Genomic DNA, 21894 nt, shown 5'->3' with positions numbered 1-21894 from the left:
CCCGTGACCGTGTTACTCTTACTAGGCCGTGGTTACCCTGACCTTACTTAGCGTTTGTGCCCTCTTACTAGCCGTTGTTGGACCCTCCTTCCTAAGCCGTGGTTACCCTCCTTACTAGCCGTGGATTTACCCTCCTTACTAGCCGTGGTTACCATATCCTGGCTACTAGCCTTGGGTTGCCCTCCTTAAGCCGATTGCCTCTTATGCCGCTGCTACTAGCCGTACCTCCTTTACAGCCGTGTTTGGCCCTCCTACTAGCCGTGGTTACCTCCTTTACATAGCCGATGGTTGCCCTCCTTACTAGCTGTGGTTACCATCCTTACTAGCCGTTGTTGCCCTCCTTACACGCCGTGGTTGCCCTCCTTACTAGCCGTGGTTACTCCTCCTTACTTGGCCTTGCTTGCCACCTTACTAGCCGTGGATTCGCACCTCCTACTAGCCGTGGTGCCCTCTCTTAATTGCCGTGGTTCCCTCCTACTAGCCGTTGGTTACTCCTTCCTTACTAGCCGCTGACGTTACCTCCTTACTAGCCCGGGTTACCATCCTTACTAGCCTTGGTTTCCGCGTCCTTACTAGCCGTTCACCGTCGTTGACCTGCCGGTTAGCAACGTGCCTTGCCCTTTTACAGCCCGTGTTCCCTCGCTTATTAGCCGTGGTTCCCTCCTTCATAGCCGTGGTTCTTCCTCCTTACTAGCCGTTGATTACCCTTTCTTACTTGCCTTTTGGTTGCCATCCTTTTACTAGACCGTGGTTGCCGCTCCTTACTTAGCCGTGCGTGCCCTCCTTACTTACGTGGTGCTCTTACTAGCACGTGGTTACCCTCCTTACTTGCCGTGGTTCAAATCCTTACATAGCCGTGGTGCCCTCCTTACTACCGTGGTTGCCCTCCTTACTAGCCGTGGTTGCCCTCCTTACTAAACCGTTGTGCCCTCCTACTAAGCGTGGGTTGCCCTTCTACTGCCTTGCGTTGCCCTCCTTACTGGCCGTGTTTGCCCTCCTTATCAGCCGGGGTTGCCCTCCTTTACTAGCCCGTGGTTGCCCGTCCTTTACTAGCCTGTTGGTTGTTCTCCTTACTAGCCGTGGTTGCCTTCCTTACTTGCCTTGGTTGCCATCCTTACTAGCCGTGGTTGTCAGCCTCGCTTTATAGCCGTTTGTTGCCCTCCTACTAGCCCGTGGTTAACGCCTTCTTACTAGACGTGGTTGCCCTCCTTTACTTGCCATGGTTTTTCTCGCTGTACTAGCCGTGGTTGCCATTCCTTACTTGCGCTTGGTTGCCATCCTTAACTAGCCGGGGTTGCCCTCCTTACTAGCCGTTGTTGCCGCCCTCCTTACTAAGCCGTGGCTTTTACCTCCTCTATAGCCGCGTGCTGCCCTCCTTACTTCGCCGTGGTTGCCTCTCCTTACTAGCCGTGGTTACCATCCTTACTAGCCGTGGTTTGGCCCTGCCTTACTAGCCGTGGTTGCCCTCCTTACTAGCCATGCTTGCCCCCTTACTAGCCGTGGTTGCCCTCCTTAACTATCCGGTGGTTGCCCTTCCTACTAGCCGTTGGCTTGCCCTCCTTACTAAGTCGTGGTTGCCCTCCTTACTGTTGCCGTGGTTTCCCTCCTTACTAGCCGTGGTTGCCCTCCTTACTTGTCTTATAGTGCCTTATTAGTTGCCCTCCTTACTTAGCGTGGTGCCACTAAAAATTGACCGATATCCACAGCAATTGTAAAATTTGTATGTAGTGCATAGGTATTGCGTTTATTCCATCCTCTATTGGTGCACTTTTGTTGCCACCGTTACTTATATCCATCACCAGGATGCAGCACTGGGCCAGGCACTTGGCATGATGGTGCATGAACTGCTGTTACCTGGCAGGCAGCCAGCCATCATCAGGCTGAAAGAGCGACTGTATGGGGACTGGATGAAGACTCTGACCGATGCTGGTGCCCCCTTGCTCCACAGGCAGACCTGTCTTAGGGGCGTGCTTGCAATATTTGGCAGTGAGCGTGAGATTACTGGAGTAAGTAGCAGGTCAACTTCAGTAACTTAAATTTTTGTATTTGTATATTTAGGTAATTATCAATGCGTACATTTACACAATTACCAACAATATGTGTATTTATTTTGGATGTGTATCTAGAAAACTACCAAGAACAGATGCACCAAAAGTATGCTAGCCACACTTAGTTACATTGCGGTCCTTGCACGTTTGTACTCGATTACACATTGGCAACGATCGCACAACCTTTTCCACGAGAACTCATTTAACAGACTTCATGCATCAACTTGCAGGCCGTCTATAGAAGAATTTGATAAATCGATGAGCTCACACGGTGTTGGTGCGCGTTGACGTCGATATTGTTCGTCTATGGTGTGGGTGAGTGAGAAGTGATGGGCATCTCTCGTTGTAGATGGCTGAAGACGTCACGGAGACGCATGTTGACAGCAGACTGAACGATGTGCTCCGGCTAACCATGCAGATTCTGTCCGGTAGCACAGAGGTAGCGCTGCAGTCATGTGCAGCCTGGATGCTGGGGCAGGTGTGTGCGGTCATCAGCAATAGCGAGAGAGCAACGACGACAGGTACACGCAAAAAACTGAGGTTGCTCTAGTGTATAATTGTGTGGCATATATTTTACCTTCTGGTGTAGTATATTTGTCTTTGTGTTTTTATTGTTGTTATTTCTATTATGTATCTATATTTATTCACTTATTGGTATGTCCATTTAGCTATAGTAGGTAGTTTTAATAAGTCTGATGTCATTGTCATTGTTGTTGCAAGCCCCCAGCGACTATTCCTACCTGAGCGATCAATATGTCCTTCGGCCACTCATCAGCGTCATTGGAGAGGCAGGAAAACTCGGTGAGTTGTGATGCTCATGCAGCTACTTGATCCATGGTGGCTGGTCACTGATGGTAATGCCTTCAGATGGCTCTGTGTGGTGGCTTTGTATTGCTATAAATGACAAAGAACTGTGAATTCTTTGTGTAAAAACAATCACTACTGGAGAGCCTTTGGAAATCTATAATTGACAAATAACTGTGGATTCATTGTGTAAAAATAATTATATTTTAAAGTCTGGAAAGATGCTGCATAAATGTCGAATAAGCTTAGATTGTTGGAAGCTAAGGTGGTTCAGTTGTTTAAAATTTTCTATTCTTAATTCAGTATCGCCTCAATATATTTCGTGGGTACTGTTATCTTACTACTTCTAACAACTTTTTATCTAGGTACCATATTTTCAAGTGTTAAGAGATATAAGCTAGTATTTTGAGATTTTAACCAGTCTCTTTTATTTGCAAAATGATAACATTTCGTGAATTTTATTCCATTCGTTCTAGTTCGAGATTATGCATATTAATGCTCATAGGGTCTATGTCCCCCAGGTTACTGCCGGAACGTACCCTGGTAACTATCTAGCTGATATGGTTAGGGGTTAGGGTTAGAGTTAGAGTTAGGGTTATGGTTAGGGTTAGGGTTAGGGAGTAGGCGTAGGCGACTCCCTAGACTCGTTAGTGGAGTAGGCGAGGTGCGGTCCGGCATATTAGATAGTAGTATTTAGTACCAGGGTACGTTCCGGCACTACCCTGGGGGACATAGACCCTATCAGTCATAGTAATGTCGTTCAGCAAGGTCAGTTGATCTCTACTCGATTATCGTAAATAAACCTGTCTGAATATGTATGCTGTCTGATGCGTGCGCATGTTTTTCATGGCGCCATCACATTGCTTGTCATGTCGCGCAGGCCCAGAGGTTGTAAGGACAGATGAGCTGGAATTGTATGTGCAAGCGCTGGCTGCTACACACGCCAGACCCCTGCCACCACTCAACTGGGCCAGTCTTCTTAACCCACTCCTCAAACTGCCATTCGGTGAGAGAGCCAATAGAAGTAATACATTTTAGTTTGAGATGAGTTGTGTAATCGTTAGTAAAAGTTATAGGTGTTATAACATGTCCTAGATCTATTTTTTATAATGTTTTAGTACACGTTTTTATTTATTTACCATTTGTAATGTAACAATATTAAGAGCATTATAAGCTTTCTAGATTGATTAGAATGTTGGCCAGTTCATTTCTGTGTTTATAATGCCAATTTCCCCACTGTTGAATATTTTAGGTAGTTCGTTTTTATTTAACTATTAGCTGTTGCAATTTAAGGTGTCTAGATGACATAGATTAGTATAAATAATTATATGTGATTAGTGTAATAGATATGTACGTACGTGGTTATGGCTGTGTAATTATTTGTGTCAACCATATATCTATTACGCAATTGATTGTTTTGACAGGGTTTGATTCAATTTTCGTTCATGTACAGGTGCACTGGTCCAGCAGATGTGTTTACAGATAGCCATTAATGAAGGTGCATCTTCAACTTCTGCTGCACAGTTTGTATCGGCATGGTGCATTCCACCTCTCTACACCTCCCTCCAGGTACAATATTAAATGTAGTCAATTCGTAATTTTCCCTGTTTTTTTTATAATAATACAGATTATCCTGCTCTTATTTTGACGGTTGAAATGAAAAGCTTATTTTAAAACCCAGCACAGTAGATAATGAAATGCATTTGCAGCTCACAATAAGACTGTGACTCAGTCAGCTCTTTAGGTTGATAATGGCAATAGGCATTGCCTACACTGACACTAGATGGATAGTTGGTTGGATGGATAGGTGGGTGGGTCGATAGGTGAATGGACAGACGGGCAGATAGATGGATGGTTCGGTGGGCGGGTGTGTGGGTGGCTGGATGGTTGGATGGATTGGCAGATAGACTGATGGATCAATAGATGGACAGACAGACAGATAGATAGGAAAATAATAGGTTTATTGCATAACGGTTACACAAACAGGTTACCTGATCTCATCAGGCAATGTAAAGGTGAAGTAAATGGTGCTTACAATTACAGCTTCTAAGCACACGAATAGCTTACAATGAAACCAACATTGATTATCAGCATTGGCATCATTACAGCCGCACTGCAAAACCCTGCTCTGTGAGAAACTACCGACGCTAATTCGCTTTCTGCCTCCGGCGAAGCTGAGGACATTGTTGGAGAGACTCATCGCTGACGCCTTCAGCACGGACAGCGAAGGTGTTCAGGTACATGTTGATAGATTTTATTTAAGTTGCATGCATCACCCTGGATTGATGTAGTAACCAAAGGGACATTAGGAGTCACCAAATCAACCATCATTTTACTTATGAACAACTGGCCAGTTTAATCAAACATGTTTATAAAGTATTGACTGGGGTTATTTCACATCTTACGTAGCACTTGGAGATGATACAGTCAAACTTGTATATAAGGGTCACTTAAGGTAACCAATTAAGTGTCTATTATAGACAGTTGTTCTTTCTATGGAAGTGTCTGCTTACACAGGTTTTAGTTGATGAGGTTACACAGGATTATTTAACTTGCTGACTTTTATTTGATTAAATAACATTTCTTCCCCAATTGGGTTTTTAGCAATTGACTACATAACTGGACTTACAGCGTTTTATATTAACCAGCTTTGAGTCCAACTATCAGTCCTACTTATGATCCAAAAAGCTGTTAAAATTCACTTTTTGATATTAGATAATTAATTACCTTATTTTCGCAGTTGAGCTTTATATTTTTTTCACAATGCCCACTGTTGTTTATGAATCTATATTATTCAGTTAATTTCACGAAACAGGACAGTGCCCAAAATTTACATTGAAGAAGCCACGGCTAGAACAGCTGTCAATCACGCCCCATTTTTGAAGAAGCCACCAAATGCAAATCTAGATGAGCACCGATTGGCAATTGGAATGTGTAGATATAACATACTCCACATGTGGGTTATTAGTTGGAATGTGTAGATATAACATACTCCACATGTGGGTTATCAGTTGGAATGTGTAGATATAACATACTCCACATGTGGGTTATTAGTTGGAATGTGTAGATATAACATACTCCACATGTGGGTTATCAGTTGGAATGTGTAGATATAACATACTCTACATGTGGGTTATCAGGTATTGAAGATTGCACGTCCGATATAATATTCATTGCTATGGATTCTGTGCGTCATAATTAAACCCCTGAGCGTCAGTGATCGTTGAGGCATTCATGATTAAATTCGTTTGTGCTATTTCTGCTGGTAACATGTTATTCTTATCCACACAGCTGGTGTCACTTCTAGATGGCTTCTCTGCTGCCCTCACAGTAGCGGATCCGCCACAGGCCGTCACGCCCGTGTTGTACATGAATGTTGAGCATATCTACACACTCATCTCTGCTGAGGAGAATGTAAGTTGGGAATCTGTAGCCAGAAATATTGCGAGTCGTTGTGCAGTCATAGTCTATAATTCATAACTTTTGAAATAAAATGCTGCGCAAAACTTTTATTATATTATATGTTACATGTCACATTTATTATATTATATGTTATTATTATGCAACTCAAAATAGCCATAACTATTTATGATATGTCTGGCAATGGCACCACCTAATCTTGCAACCAATTCAGCTGTTACATAGTCAAACTAGTACCTAATAATTATTCCAGATTGTGATCATTGTTTTATCACTCTGGCTGATCATAGAAACAATGCAATGCTACAGAAAGAAGAAATGAACCGCTATCATTTACCAGTAAAATATGAAATAAATATTATGTGTGTCCTCAAATCGGCAGCAGGTTAAGGAGTGTAAAATTATTATGAATTAGGAAGTGTTTTTAAACATTAAATAATTTTCTGTTAAATAAAAATGGGAAGTAGTTGTTCTTAAAATAGTTGTTAACTTCAAATAGATATTAAGTAGTAAGCATTTTAACAACAGTACGCGTGTGACTATTTCTCACAGTATGACACGCTGCGATCAGTGTACTCCCTTGTGGAACAGCTGCCTGAGAATCTTGTTCAGAGGCTGGTTAGCTTCGAGCACTCAGATCTCCGCAAACCAATCTTCGTGTGCTGCCACCTCGTGAAGAGTGGAAAAATGCCCTTGCAGTGGCTGGATAAGTGCATAGAGGGAGTTCTGGCCAACATGAGGTATATGTCCGTCTGATTGTGACGAGAATTCATTGTGCGCTTTACATTCTGCACTTTACGTTGAAGTTATGAACTCTTTACCGTCATTACAATATTAAGAGTGGATGTGTGTGCATGGAGGGTCCTGGGCAGTGTCTATGGGACACAGATCTACTGTACTACTCCATGATTTATCGATCAGCTTATCAATCGATGCCATTAAGCTATAATATCAGCGATGAACAGCATTATGATTGAGACTCGTTGACAAAGTGTTGATGTCAATATGGGCATTAGTAAACGTGCAACAGGTTTAGGCATTGTTAATTTATGTATTTAATATACACACTGAACATGCAATAACATAATGAGCATTGATTTTATGATAGCATATAGGCAACATTTTGCACAAAAGTGATGTTCTAGAATTATTAAATATAAAAATAATAAGAAGAATAAGAAGAAGACGAAGAAGAAGAAGAAAACGAATTAGTAATTAGTAATTATAATTTCAGTAAAGGCTCTTTGTGGCAATATGTCAACATATATTAAGAAAACGAAATTCTCTTCTTGATTTCAGTTTGACGATAAACATATCCTGGCTGCTGAGGCTGGTAGGCATCTGCCTGCATCGCTGTTCCCGTGCTGAGCATCACGGCGGAGAGGCTGCTAGTCTGCAGTGGATGCTCAACCTTCTCGGGAAAATGCGAGAGGTTATGCTGGCTCGGTCTGAGGCGGCCATCTTACGGCAGGTGCGCATTATGCAGTTAGTGCCCACGTGTAAGAGAAACAAGATTTCCCTGGTTACCAAATTTAGGCGAATCTTTGTTTCCAAAGTGCAAGGGCAATAACTTACATAAACTTGAGTTTATTAAACTTGAAAACCCCAAAATTAAAGTACTCCAAATCTCCAATTGTCTTTTGCCTTGAGGCTTTCAATTTCCTGTCAGCAAATATTTCTAACGTGCACTTATAACATTCTGTGACATCACAAAATGTTATGGTGCAGGATATATAATGAGAAGAGGGATATACATAAGGTTTTATTGTCCATTGTCCAGACACATAATGTATTACAGCCTAGCTCTGTTGTTACTTGCATTCGTTAGCTGTAATAACGGCCATTCTGGAGTCACCATAGTTAAAAATAGGCACGGAATTTGTCATCCTCGTAGTGAGGGGAGAGTGTGATGACTGCCATTCTTATCTGGTCAGTTTTTAAGGGACATATTTTCTCTGCAGAAGATCACAGCTCTGATGCAAATCTTTGCTGCCTGCGTTGTGGCGTTTTCAACCAGTCGTCTGCACCCACTTGGTACAATCGCGATGCAGTACGACAGGCAGCTCCATCTACTGGAGGGAAAAAATGTATCACTTGGCTCCGAATTACTGTCTCTGCTGCCAGTGGAATTACCCAAGCTCTTGCAGTCCAAGCCATGGCATCAGGCTTCCAGTACTGTAAGCATGTTATTGTCAGTAGCTCTTTAACATCATTGTGCCAGTTTCAGTATAAAATTACCCATCCTCTGCCCTCTTATTGACGATTTCATGTGTGCCTGTATTGTGTGTGCCTGTATTCACTTAAAATAAACAAGCTTCGAGTTTAAATCAATGATAATTAATGTAGGTCTCCCAATTTAGCTCGTTTCTCATAGATGAATCTATGTCAACATCACATTTGATCACAATTTGTAATATAAACGAATTTGTGTTATGCTGGATAATGCTGAAAATTATGGTCAAGTGACATTATTTCATGTGATTATTTTTAAAGGTATTTTCTTTGCTGCTGTTGCTGCAGCAACAGAAGAATGAGTTTGGTGTGGAGCTATCGTCTATTATCTCTGGTATGTGTAGGCACTATGTAACGTAAAACCACTCCTACTAAGTATCACAATCGTTGTATTGTATGTTAAAGGAATAATAGGTCCATTGATTATGCAATGTTGACGAATGCTAGAGTAACTGTCAGCTTGTGTAGTTAATAAGTGCATTACTTTATAGCCAAACGCGTATTAGTTTGTCCAATATCACTGCTGGTTACTAAGAAATGTCTAATTGAAATCCGCAGTCCAAGAAATCGGTTGACTGATTGTTTACAGTTTCCATGCAGTTTCAAACCGCTAGGTGTGATACAGATTTATAGTGCACCGGACATTTTCGCACGCATGCTCGGCCGTACGCAATGCTATCATTAGTGATTTCGTAAACACGGACGCTCGTGATAAGGAACTTTTTGTCAGGGCTGTCCATGTGCGTCCGTGATTAGTACGTGTGTTTTACTCCATTTCCATGTTTAGTCCGTGGCCGTGGTTACACCGCTGACACTTCCATTTCATCTGGCGTCCAAAACATACGGGCCGCACAAATGTTTACGTCATCGACGACTTATCGCTTGACTCTTGGATGACATTTACGGCACGTAAATGAATATCAACAACCGATTTCAAGTCTTGCTTGTAATGTAACCAGCAGTGATATTGGACAAACTAATACGCGTTAGGCTATAAGGTTACGTACTTATTAACTACACAAGGTGCCAGTTACTCTAGCATTCGTCAACATTGCATAATCAATGGACCTATTATTCCTTTAAGTGTACCATGCAATACTTTACCTATTACCAGTAACAAAGAGCCTGCAAAGATTCGATAAAAAATTATAGACTGTCCCACCAACTCACTCCTTCCATCCTCTACACACAACACTCCTCACTCAGCCTCCATCAAATTTGTATATTTAATAGTGATACCCTTTACTGCTTTTCTAACATCTGTTGATAACCTATAAAAATATATATACAGAAGCACCATTGATACAGTTAAGTTAGCGATTAGGATTGTGTATGATATTGTAGCGTGAACATGATCACATCTGTCATATTCAGTAATTGTTTTATTGCATTGTATAATATCATTTAAAATGCTAACCATTAATTAATTATTATGTTCATTTTAAATTGCAGACTGTTTTAGAGAACTACGCCATTGCTCGGAGTTCAAAGGTGCTGCAATCTGGACACAAGTTGTGCAATTGGAAGTATAAGTTACCCATAGGCGTCTATACTCGTACTGCTCCATAAAATTGATTGAAGCAGACATTGCTGTGATCTAACACTACACAAGTATGCCCTCGCCCATGTGTGAGTCTCGTGTGTCATGCCACCCTCCAGCTCAATGACTGACGAGTGGCAACGTTCGTGTGGATCCCAGAAAACCTGGAAAGTCTTAGAATTGCCATGCAATTTCATCATTTATGTTGGAATTGCAATGCTATTTTCCAGGTCTGGAAGATCCTGGTAGAAAATAGGTAAGGGTCATGGAAGGTCCTAACAAATTGGCTATTATTTTGTCTGGGCCTTGAAATTGAGGTCATGTTTAAAAGGCAATAAAATATGCTTCACGTGAGTTTGTTCTCTTATCTTAGTCATTAAAAATTAAGCTTTAATTTAAGCCATCAACAACTTGCTTTACCGTAGGTGTGTGAACCCTGTAGGTAAATAGTAGTGTTATTTGATTCATCAGTGTAATGCTTTAGTTATAACATGAAATATCAAAATGATCACAAAATATTAGAATTGCCAGGACTAGAACTTTGCAGGCAGTTATAAATAATTGGTTGAACTTTACATTGTTATTGCTGGTGAAAGTGCTTCCATGAAACAAGTGTATGCTGTAATTGAGATGATGGGGAAAATATTAATATTTTGTACATGTATCAATTTTGTTTGCAACGCGATGGCATTCACTATGAATTATGATGCTCATTAAAAAATGTGCAAAGAAAATTATTGTTATTGTGATTTCTGTTAATCGATACGTGTTCGACGTACAGGATTACAAGCAATCGCTACACTCTCTCAAATATGATGAACACATAGAACTCGCCGAGCGACGTTCGAATCGTGAGAATCGTTTGTGATTTCTGTTGGTAGCGTACGTGGCTCCTCGCATCGTCCGATACGTCACTCCTCGAGTATGTTGCGCGCTGTTCAAATCGTGACCAAGACCCCCTTTATTATTCGTTATACCTTCGCTGTCGTTTTCCCCCTTTGACGTCGGCTCTGATCAACTGAGCTCGTAGGTGACCCTTTCTTCGATGCTTTCAATGGCTTGCTCTTTCGACCTCATGGTGGAACTAACTCTTTTACCGCTGGTTCTCGTCGCAGTTCCTCTGTAGGTTAGTGGCTCTTCGGAGCTCGTCGACGAACGAACTTTTCCCTCGATGCTTGCTCTTTCGAGCTCTTGGCTGACAGAGGCACTTTCAAATAATTTTACTCAGTTTAATGCCTCGTACCTTTCCACTGATCCGTCCAAGAGATCCATATTGAATCTAACTGGTTGAAAATAAAACAGGCCATTACCTCAGATGTAAATTCCAATATCGCTATGAAGATTATTCGCAATAAGGCTTCAGTTCCTTGGTTGTCATCTTCCTTAAAGAAATCTATGAAGAAGAGATATCACTATTGCCACCAGGGGTCTAGATATCGCCATTAAAGAAATTTTGTTTTCCAATTAAATCGTAAACTCCATCGAGATTTTCTAAGTGGCATTGTCTGTGATAAACTTGCTGATGATGCTAAACCTTTTTGGAGATTCATGAAATGTAAACGACGGGTAATTGGTATTCCATCCCTTCTCCGTAGGGATGGTATTTCCTGTCTCTTGCATAGAAAGCTTGTTTGTTGAGTATTAAATTCAAGTCGGTTTTCTCTACCATTACTTAACAAGTGCCGCGGAGCGACAGCGCTCATCTAACGTCTACTGCGGTGACTCTGTGGTGGATTTGTGGGATTCTACTAAACCCTGTTAGTCCCAAATGTGTTCACATACGCGCCGAAACAGTGGATGGTATCAGGAACCTTCTCGAAAGAATGTTCGTTGGGATTGTTATGAAAGTTGCCACGAGATGGCGCGTACGTTTAAGTGTCTTAAGATTAAAGATGGAAGCTCCCATCGTATGTAGTAGCAACAACTATTTACAAGGCAGAATAGGTAAGCACTCATCCATTTACCTACGCAAGCCTACAGGCTGAAATAGAGAGCTGCCACCTGTAACTAATTAACGCAGGCAAAAACTACACAGTACTATCACCACCACATGCACCGGCAGTGGCCACTGGCAGTGGAATAAGTTACATGTAACACACTGACAGTAAAGAATGCCATAGAAATTATACGATTTAAGGAGCATAAACCTTCAACCAAATTTAGCTTTTGAAATTTCACTGTGACATTGTAGCCTCATACATCCAGGCATGTATAGATTCTACTAGCAAACCCGGCAGTCAAATTCTTTCTAACAGTAAACAAATCCATGTTTAACCCTCTTGAGGGTCAAAAGGTTATCACACACTTACTCTTCTCATGTCAGCAGAAAGTACATTTCATGGTCCTTTCAATAAAGCCATAAAAATGGTAGGTCACCACTGAAACAAAAAAGTTTTCCAATCGCTCCGTCAGACCATGTCCTCAGAAAATGTCTAAAATCTGCCCTGTGCCCATTGACCTTTGACTGTGACTCCAGATTTCGCACAAGTGATGGCTTTTCGCTACAATGATGCTATTATCGACTATCACGAGCCTAGGTCGAGCCATTTAGATTTGTGCGCAATTTGACATTTCCTCCCTATTTACCTCTAAGTTGAAGCGAAGGAATTGTTCCCCTTCTTTTAACCTCTTGAGGCCTTAGAGGGTCGAGCATTTAAGATTTGTGCCGCCATTTCTGCATTTTCCTCCCCTTACCTTAAGTTAAAGGAAGGAATGTTCCCTTCTTGTTACACCTCTTGACCTTAGACTCCCAGCTTCGAGCATCCCAACTCGCTTTTCGCGATTACCCTCCCCCACGTCCCGAATATTGTAAACGTACGTCGAGCCGTTTTAGATTGTGCCAACTGTTTGATCGACCGCACGGACGGACTACGCACGCACGCACGCACGGACGATCATGCGATTCATACAAGCTGCATCTGACTATGTCATATGAGCTATTAATACTTACCTGTATTACAGTCACAAAATAAACGCCAGAATGTCTAGTCTTTTCTTTTGATTCAATGGTTTGTACAGTCTTTTTTTAGTCGAGTCATTTTGAGTCTCACAAAGAGTCAGTCGCTATAAAATGTGTTTGGCAAATATAATGATAAACAACTTTAATGAACACTGAAACAATCAACTTGTGTTTCCACACAGTCAGTTCTTCCTGAATGTCTTTGGCAAACAAAATTAACAACAACAACTTTTATCAGAACTGAACTATTATTTATGTACCTACGATCATAATATACTGTAGCACCGTGGGAACACTAAGAGAGAGAGACCATACAATCGTTTAGGGACGGCCGGGCGATGGCCCCACCAGACAACCCGCATACTTAAGAGCGGGACATATAAATTAACATTGACAGTAAGCAGTCTAAAATGGTACGGACGCATTCACTTTACCCAAGAACGCAGCTAAATTCTAGGGTGTAGTATCCCTTTAAGCATGTAGTGAAGGAAACAGGAATTTATGCTGTGATCAACACATGTGTTTGATATGCTATAAGCCCCTCGCTTCTCTCTCAAAATCTTACCTAGCTACTCTCAGGGATGAGATTCTTCCGCGGATCCGCGGAAATCCGCGGATTTGACAGTCCCAGGGGTCGATTTTGTGAAACGTCTAAATTCGTTGAGAAAATTGGGAGGGGGGTAACAATGTAACAATTTAAATTATATACCCTCAACAGCACCTGACTGTAGACTGTAGAGTGTAGACAGTAGGCTGACAGCGAAGTATACAGTGTATCTGTTTTTGCGTACCAGAAAAGAAAATCCTCGTTCACAGGCTGCAGTGGAGGGGCAGACATTTGAGGTAGCTGATCACGTAACGACCATGCCTGGCCTGGGGGCCGGGTTTACATGTTGCTGCGTGCATGTTGTGTACATGAATATGCACAGATTGTTCCATTCGCATTGTTTTTTTCATTCAAATCTGGTCGCAGCAAGGCAGCTTATGTCTGAGTAAAACAATGCAAGCGACGGGTGGAAACAGAAAAATATCATTATGTCTGGACATTTAATAAAAAAACTTGCCCTATTTTCAGCCCCCTGATTTCCTATTATAGTTCGTTTGTACCTTTTGACAACTTGAACAGGTGATTCAAGAGTCTCCTATAATTTGTTCAGAATAGCTTAGAATGCACCAAATTGCACCATTCTTTAAAAAAAATTACGGGGGAGCATGCCCCCGGACCCCCCTAGCAGGGCGATGACCTACGGTCCTCACATTGCTCGCTCCTCTGTTTGCTAATTAAAATTTCAGCTGAAAATTAAATTTTCCAATCTCATCCCTGTACTCTTCACTTTACAATGTCTTTAACGAGTTCAAGAACTTTCACTCAAGGAAAACTTGAGCAGTGTTCTTAATAGATGGGTGGACGTTCCCTCCAGGCCGTTCCGTCCACAAACATTCGACCGCGCAGATGCTGGCGACCACGAATGGTCGCTTGTTTGTCATGCGTCACGCGGCGGCGTTCTGATCGCGCCATACGGCAAGCAGCTCGTCGGGATCGTCATAGCCGTGCGACGCGATAACGTCGCGGTAGCCGTCGCGCGAGTACCGCTTCTTGTAGAAGTAGATGTTCGCGTCGTGCGTCGGCTCGACGCCCAGCTTCTTCGCGACGATGCCGAGGAAGATGTCGTCGAAGCGGAAGTGCTTCGTGTAGAGGGCGCCGTGGTACATGTCGACGGCGGTGGCGCGCGACAGCAGGAACGCACCAGCTGTCAGGTACGGCGGGTACATTGAGAACGCATACTCGTCGAGGGACACGTACCACCGGCTGCTGTGGTGCCGCATCGGCGCCGAGAAGAAGCGGTAGCCGACGAAGAGGGTGCCGCCGTCGCCGTCGTCGTGCGCCGCGAGCCGACGCAGCGCGTTGCGCGGCGACACGTACATGTCGTCGTCTGCGAACATGATGTAGCGCGTGCGGGCGCAGTGCTCGGCGACCCAGCGCAGCCCGGCGACCGTCTTCAGCGTGTTGTTGTAGTAGGCGTCGACGAACTCCTCCTGCACGACGTCGCCGTGCGCGGCGCTCTCGGCCGCGATGCGTCGCTGCAGCGCGTCGTCGCCCGGCCGCTCGCCGAGCAGGAAGACGGCGCGCGTCGCGCCGGCGGCGCCCTCTCGCGGCGCACCCCACGTTCGCCGGATTGCCGCGCGCCGCTCGGCGTTGTCGAGCGCCGACTTGACGAGGATGAGCAGGCGGAGGGAGTTGTTGCGGCACGCGTCGCTGTTCGATATTCGCACGCGGTAGTCGTGCGGGTTGATCGGCGGCCGCTGCTTCCATCGGTGATGCTCTCGCATCTCGGCGACGACGCTGCGCAGGTCTACGTCCAGCGGGTAGTGGAACTGTGCGTAGTCCACTTCGTACAGGTGAGTGAACACGCCGAAATAGAGCATGAGCAGACAGAGAGCACCGGCTAACAGAATGAAGAGAATTCTACGACGGGCCGCGTTTGACATGGCTTGTCTCGGCAGCATCGGCAGCTGATCAGTTCTCTGGTTCAGCCGACGGGACTTCGGACTCGGCATGAGACACGGGAAGGTGGTCAGCACATGGTCAGCATAGTGACCTAGAGAAGCGGTCACCGCAGCGTCCGTGCCGCGTGCACACCTAGGAACAGAAATAATAGCCCTGTTAGTGTACGGCATCGAAGAATCATTCCCGTGGCACAAACTTGACTTCACACTACAGAGGCATTTATCTTAATCTCTGTCCTATACTGGTAAGAAGTCACTACATAGTAAGTTTTCGATATGTTATATGTTTTACTTTTTTAAACAATTCATACACAGTCACACTTCATCTCATGCTCAAGAGCTTATCATCAGTGCCATCATCGCAAAGTCAACACTAAAAATATCAACGCAAAACTGAAGATTCGCTGACTGTCTGCTGCTACATACAAGGCTTTCAGACCCTGCGTGGCCACACTGAGCGACACAAGCACTGTCGGACGCGCACGCATACAGGTTTTTCGCACCCACATGGCAGAAGCGCGCGGCGCGATCATGAGACGTACGTGCGTGCGAGAAGTTCGTTCAAGTTACTATACTCGGTCGGCCGGCGGCGCTGCGCCCGCGCACGCTCTCAGCTCGCGGTCGGCCGCGTTCGTGATCTCGGCGACGTGCGCAAGCACGCAGTCCATCATGTCGAACATACGCAGGGCCGCGTTCAGCACATCCACCTCGCCGCCGCTGGGCTCTGCGAGTGCGCGACCCGTGACGGTGACCTCGACCTCCGGCCCCGCGCCGCGCCCCGCCGGCTCCTCCTCACGGCGGCGCCGCAGCTCGAGCTCGTAGTGCGCGCGCGACAGCGTGAGGCCCTCGCGCACGTGCCGCAGGTAGCCTTGCTCGATGCCCGGCAGCATGTTCCAGATGCCCGTCGCATTGTCGGCGCGTGAGTCACGCAGCAGCAGGAAGCGCAGGAGGTTCAGCGCGGCCATGACCTTGTCGGAGGCCTCCAGCAGGTCGGTGGTGGCGCCGTCCGGGGCAGCGAACACGGGCGCGAGAAGCCCCGCGAGCGACGCCTCGCTCGTGAACGCCGGGTGCCGCCGCGGCGACGCCAGCTGCCGTGCGATCTCGTCCTTCGCGAAGCCGATGTAGAGCGCCTGCGCGCCGGCGTGCTGAAGCTCGTTCAACATGCGCACGAACAAGTTGCGGCGCGCGGCGACCGCGAGCTTGCGCACGTACAGTCTCGTCGCCTCCAGGGCGCGCCGCCGCACGGCCGTCGTGCCGCCGTACACCATGACATCGACGAGCATCGGTGGCAGCGCGTGGCAGCCGTCCCGCTGTCCCGGCGCACACTCCATCGTCTCGTCGTCGACGCGCCGCAGCAGTGCAGCCAGCAGCTCCAGCGCCTTGCGCACGGCGAGGGAGTGCGTCTGCGTGAGCGCGGCGCGCAGGGCTGCCGCGTGCAGGTGCAGCACGTGCTCCGCGCGCAGCACGCACGGCAGCGCGTCCGCGCGCACGCCCCCGCACAACACGACGTAGAACAGGCAGCAGACACCGAGCGGCGGCACTCCACCCAGCTCGTCCTCATCCTCGTCCTCGTCGCCGGCGGCGACGGCAGCATCCTCCTCCGCCCATTCGTGAACGCGGTACGCGTCTGGCACGAGGTCAACGATGAGCCGCGCGGCCGCGACCGCACGCTCTCTTGTCGGCGACCCCTCCTCGAGGTCGAGAAACGCGAGCGGGCGCGCCATCACCTGCAGGAGCGCAGTCGCCAGGAGGCGTCGTGGTGCGGCGCCCGTCGCGCGCGCCGCCATCGCCGCGAGAAAGTCGAGCAGTTCGGCGAGGGCACCGTCGAGGCAGCGCACGGCGGGGTCGGCGTCGACCAGCGCCCTCTCGTCGTCGTCGAGCGCGTGGTCGGCGGGGACGGGCAGCGACGTGACGTGCCGGCACAGCGGCGGCAGCGCGAGGTCGAGGTAGCGGCGGCGGTCGAGCGGCAGCCGCAGCAGCGCGACGCGCAGCGCGGCGAGCAGCGCCGCGTAGCGACACTCGTGCGCGAAGCCGTCGGCCTGGCCGAGGATCGCGACGAGCATCTCCTTCGCGTTGCCGAGCAGCGCCACCTTCGCGAGCAGCTCGCGGCACACGTAGACGAACGCCGGGTACTGCTCGGCCGTCAGCTGCGTGAAGGCAGCGCACACGGCCGGCATTAGGTCCCACGCGGCTGCACCTAGCAGCTCAGAGTCATCCGTGCGTCTCACCTGCTCTAGTAGCGCCTGAGCGTCTTTCTTCGCTAGAAGCGTCGCCATCGTCGACTGATACGTCTGCGCCATCGTCGCCAACCAGCCGGGACGGACCTAAACGAACGATTTTTTGGCGATGAACGCTTCTATTTGCGGTGAATCAACAGCAGACACTCTTAAACATACTTGTGTGCAGCAGGAGTAGGGCTCTGGATTAAACTGCAAATTCAGATTTTTTTAAATTTGAGCTGATTTGTGCATAATTTGCATTTTTACAATATACAATGGGACAAATGAAAGAATAACAACAAGTCACAATAAATTGTTATCAGCCACGATTATTAGCGGAGTAACAATTTACTGATCGCAATACAGCGCCCCACGATACGATAATTAATACACAGCCAGACAGCGTACAAGCTTAACCTTTTTTGAGTCATGGACTCCTTTGAGAATCTGGTGAAAGCTACAGGCCCCTCCTCAGAAAAATGCACATAAGCAAATAAACACAGAATTTTGCATACAATGGGGTTCACGGACACCCTGAAGCCCACCCACGGACCCTTTTGGGGTCCATGGACCATAGGTTAAGAACCCTTGATCTAGAGCACACTCAGAACGTCTCGGTGTTTTAACCATGAAATATATATATATATATAGTAACCGATTGTTTACTATATATGAGTATTGCTTTGACATATTCATAATATATTTGTGTTATGAAAGTATTGGAATACATATTATAACAGTCAAATAACATTAGTATTCGACTATCAATGTCTACCGTCTTTTTCTGTCTGTGTATCGCGACACGTATCGTATCTACGTATCAAGAGACGTATCGTATTGTAACCCTAGTGTATCCTCACACCTCTTATGATTGCGATATCTCCCACTGCACTGATAATATCTCCTATTTCAATAAATTTCTGTCAAATATATTTGCATTTCAATTTCAGAATTTTTTCCAGGTAATGTTTTTGGAAATCCCCATTTCATTGACTAAATACCAAGTAATGAAGTATCATTAATGCCAATTATAAATCGCATAGATATTGCGGTTACTTTAATAAGAAATGACCGCACAATTGTTTTTGGTTGGTTTGCATTTGATAAACGGCCAAATCTGGAGACTGGGCAAGGCACAACCCTACCCTAGTTTAGATAGTTCTAGGGATAGCGTGGGTTCTAGCGATAGCTGTGCCTGTGGCGCCACTGCCACTGCCTCTGGGAGTGGGACAGAATAGGACTATGTTCAGGAGCCATGTTTCTGACCACTCACTTAATTTATCGAGGTCATGTCTGCAGAAGAATATTGTCTGTGATGTTTCTTACTATATTCCACATTTTTGTATCGTCTGCAAACATTTTCAACTTACAATTTACAAGGTCTGGTATATTGTTAACATAAATTAAAAACAGGATTGGACCAATGACTGATCCTTGAGGTAACCCGCTGTCGACGCTGCTCCACTCAATGAAATTCTCCGTGCACTGATACCCGCATCTTTCTATCTGTCAGGAAACTTTTCTTTTAGCTTACTTATGAGACGGCGGTGTGGAACCGTGTCGAAGGCCTTTTGGTAATCCAAAAATATTGTATCTATTGAAGCACCAGTCCAATGCTGATGTCCAGTCTTCGAACGTTTCTAGAAGATTTGTCAGGCAGCTTTTTCCTGCCGTGAACCCGTGCTGGTGAGGGGTGAAAAGGTCATTAATGTTTAAGTGCTCCACAATGTGATCTTTTACCAGGGATTCCATCACTTTACATGTTACACTTGTTAGTGCCACCGGTCTATAATTTCCTGCATTAGTCCTGCTTCCCAAGATTGGGGTGATTTCTGAGCATTTCCAGGCTGTTGGTACCTTGCCTTCTTGTAGCAACGATTAAAAAATTATGCTCAGCGGTTTAGCGAGACCCTCTGCACTCTTTGAGAAATTTTGGGTGGATTTTGTCTGGCCCTGGAGATTTGTCTGGTTTGACCATATCAAGTTTCTTTTTGATGCTCTCCGTGGTAAAGCGAATGTTTCTTATGGTGTGATAATTTTCAACTTTGTTGTCAAGTACTGGTATTCCTTCTTCTCCTTCTTGTATAAGAACTGTATAGAAAAAGTTGTGAGGCAATGATTCAGCATCTTTGTCCGAATTTGTAAGCGTTCCGACTTGTCTCTTTAGTTGAGTTACACCAACTTTCACTTTCTGCTGGTTGCGTTTGTAGGCATACATTTTTTTGGGACGTGTCTTGGAGGAGTCTACTAAATGTTTTTGTGGTCTCGTCTGGCATTCCTGCACATCTCTCCGGCCTTGTTTCTCTGCTTTGCATAGACTTCCTAGTCACGTCTTCTACCTAGGCTCAACCATCACTGGAAGATTTTTTACTGCCTTCTAAACTGCTTTCTTCATCCATGTTGGTTTTGAGCCTATATTGCGTGGGGCATATCTAGGTACAAATGTATTGCATAATTTGTCTACTGTGTTTACAAATTCGCTCCAAGATGATTCTACGTCATTGGCATTTAGAACTTTGGACCAATCTGTGGTTAGTAAATCGTGGTTGATACTGTTGTAATCCTCTTTCCAAACATTTAGACCTTTGCTAGTTCCATCCCTTTTCCCCGGTTCTAGATAGGTGAGTAAGGTCCAAGACAGACCAACATGGTCACTTTTCCCTAGCGGTCCTAGAGTGATCATGTTTTCCACCGTGCGTTCATCGTTGGTAAATACCAAGTCCAGCATGGATGTGAGCTTTCCATCGACTAAGCGTGTTGGTCCCGTCACATGTTGGCATAATAGCATGTCCTGTATTATGTCTAAGAATTTACAAGGGAAATTGGACTGTTCTCTGTCTGTGTAATACCTAAAAAAGTCTACATCTCTTAAATTGAAGTTGCCCATTATCAACAGATGCGTGTAGCTTTTTCATTGTTCACACTTGAGCTGGATGGCGTGCTATAGCATACCCCTATGAGTAAAGTTTCTCTGTTGGCCAAGTATACCTTGCACCATGTAGACTCGGTGAATTTTTCGTTATTTAGGGTCTCGCAGGGTGCTGCTCTTAACGAGTCGTGGATTAGTGGGGCTACTCCACCTCCTTCCTGTCCTTCCCGGTCCTTCCTGAATAGTGAATAGCCGTTTAGCTTTAGTGGACCATCAGGTACGCTTGTGTTTGCCAGGTGCCAGGTGATCTTGTGTTTGCCCAAGTTTCTGTCATGCCAATAATCTTTGGTTTCAGGTCCGTTGCCAGTACTTCCAGCTCATTTAGTTTATTAACGATACTACGTGCATTTGTATAGTAACATGTGACACAGTTAGCTTTGTTTAGTGCAATGCCGTATTTACATATGTTAAACCCGTCCCTGTTGTCTATATGGCCGTGTGAGGGGGTTGGGGGTCCAACACCTTTCTCTTTACAATTTGACCTCTTCTGATCATCAGGTCATACTCCTCTGGTCTCTCCTTATCCCCAGCTCCTGCCTCAGTGCTTGCCACCTGGCCCCTTTCCTGCAGGTCATGTCACGGCCTTTACATCACAGTCTTTCATTTGCTGCTGTTTTCAGTTTTTTGACACTGCGCCAGCCAGCCTTTTCTTTTCGGGTGTTCGCTTTTCAGAAATTACCTTGACTCCGTCTTGTCGATTTTCCCGAGCTGTCTACCTTCCCCAGTCTAATACCTTTCACTGCTTCGCAGTCTTCAACGTTGAGAACTGCTGTGAGCGCTGTCTTTACCTAGTCTCAAGTCATATCTACTTGACTGTCTCCCATGTTCTACGGGCTCCGGATAAGTCCGAAGACAACTCTACGTTCTGTTCTCGGCTCTGCTCTCTTTCTTCGGTTCTCTCTGAAATTCTTATTTTTCCTCTTATACTCGTTGTTGAATGCGTTTTGTCAATGTTCTTAGTCTGCATTAATCTTGTCACCTTGTCTTCCGTCCTTATATGATATATACTTATTCAAGGCTTTTCATTTTTACGGCGCGATCCGCTCGCGCTCACCGCGCACCAGAAATTGATGCATGGTGCGCGCATCATCGCGCCTCATAAAATTGGTTGAACATCGCAGCACCAAAAAGTAATGACCTATTCTGTTGAAATAGCTCATGAGTTCTCAATGTGGGGGGCGCCGCGCCGCGTCCGGGTCCCCGCCGCGGGCCCCAGGTACAAAAGGTTAGCACCC

At 45.6% G+C, this 21894-nt stretch overlaps 2 protein-coding genes across 2 annotated transcripts in view; one reads left to right on the top strand and one right to left on the bottom strand.

Annotated features, from left to right (window-relative positions):
- The window catches only part of LOC106806511 (focadhesin-like), a 35480-nt gene extending 24705 nt beyond the window's left edge, over positions 1 to 10775 (top strand). The window contains exons 28-39 of the mRNA XM_014808480.1: positions 1803 to 2006; positions 2398 to 2569; positions 2769 to 2849; positions 3733 to 3858; positions 4306 to 4421; positions 4961 to 5089; positions 6144 to 6266; positions 6825 to 7012; positions 7572 to 7743; positions 8234 to 8449; positions 8766 to 8838; positions 9957 to 10775. Coding sequence (XP_014663966.1) covers positions 1803 to 2006; positions 2398 to 2569; positions 2769 to 2849; positions 3733 to 3858; positions 4306 to 4421; positions 4961 to 5089; positions 6144 to 6266; positions 6825 to 7012; positions 7572 to 7743; positions 8234 to 8449; positions 8766 to 8838; positions 9957 to 10036 — 1680 coding nt within the window. The 3' untranslated portion in view covers positions 10037 to 10775. The remainder of the gene's footprint in view (positions 1 to 1802; positions 2007 to 2397; positions 2570 to 2768; positions 2850 to 3732; positions 3859 to 4305; positions 4422 to 4960; positions 5090 to 6143; positions 6267 to 6824; positions 7013 to 7571; positions 7744 to 8233; positions 8450 to 8765; positions 8839 to 9956) is intronic.
- A 3486-nt stretch (positions 10776 to 14261) lies between these two features.
- On the bottom strand, positions 14262 to 17880 carry LOC106806500 (beta-1,3-galactosyltransferase brn-like). The gene is made up of 2 exons (XM_014808467.1): positions 17740 to 17880; positions 14262 to 15644 (listed from the first exon to the last, which is right to left on the bottom strand). Exon 2 carries the CDS (start codon positions 15560 to 15562, stop codon positions 14495 to 14497), a length of 1068 nt encoding a protein of 355 aa, XP_014663953.1. The 5' UTR covers positions 15563 to 15644; positions 17740 to 17880; the 3' UTR covers positions 14262 to 14494.
- Between the last annotated feature and the right edge of the window lie 4014 nt (positions 17881 to 21894).

Source organism: Priapulus caudatus, unplaced genomic scaffold (assembly GCF_000485595.1).
Source record: "Priapulus caudatus unplaced genomic scaffold, Priapulus_caudatus-5.0.1 Scaffold165, whole genome shotgun sequence".
NCBI classification, from domain to species: Eukaryota; Metazoa; Priapulida; class Priapulimorpha; order Priapulimorphida; family Priapulidae; genus Priapulus; species Priapulus caudatus.
This window is presented reverse-complemented; position numbering and strand designations above follow the sequence as displayed.

Bases quoted from the DNA above. Each gene is read 5' to 3' on its own strand.
- LOC106806500 (XM_014808467.1), bottom strand. From the start codon at position 15,562: ATGCCGAGTCCGAAGTCCCGTCGGCTGAACCAGAGAACTGATCAGCTG.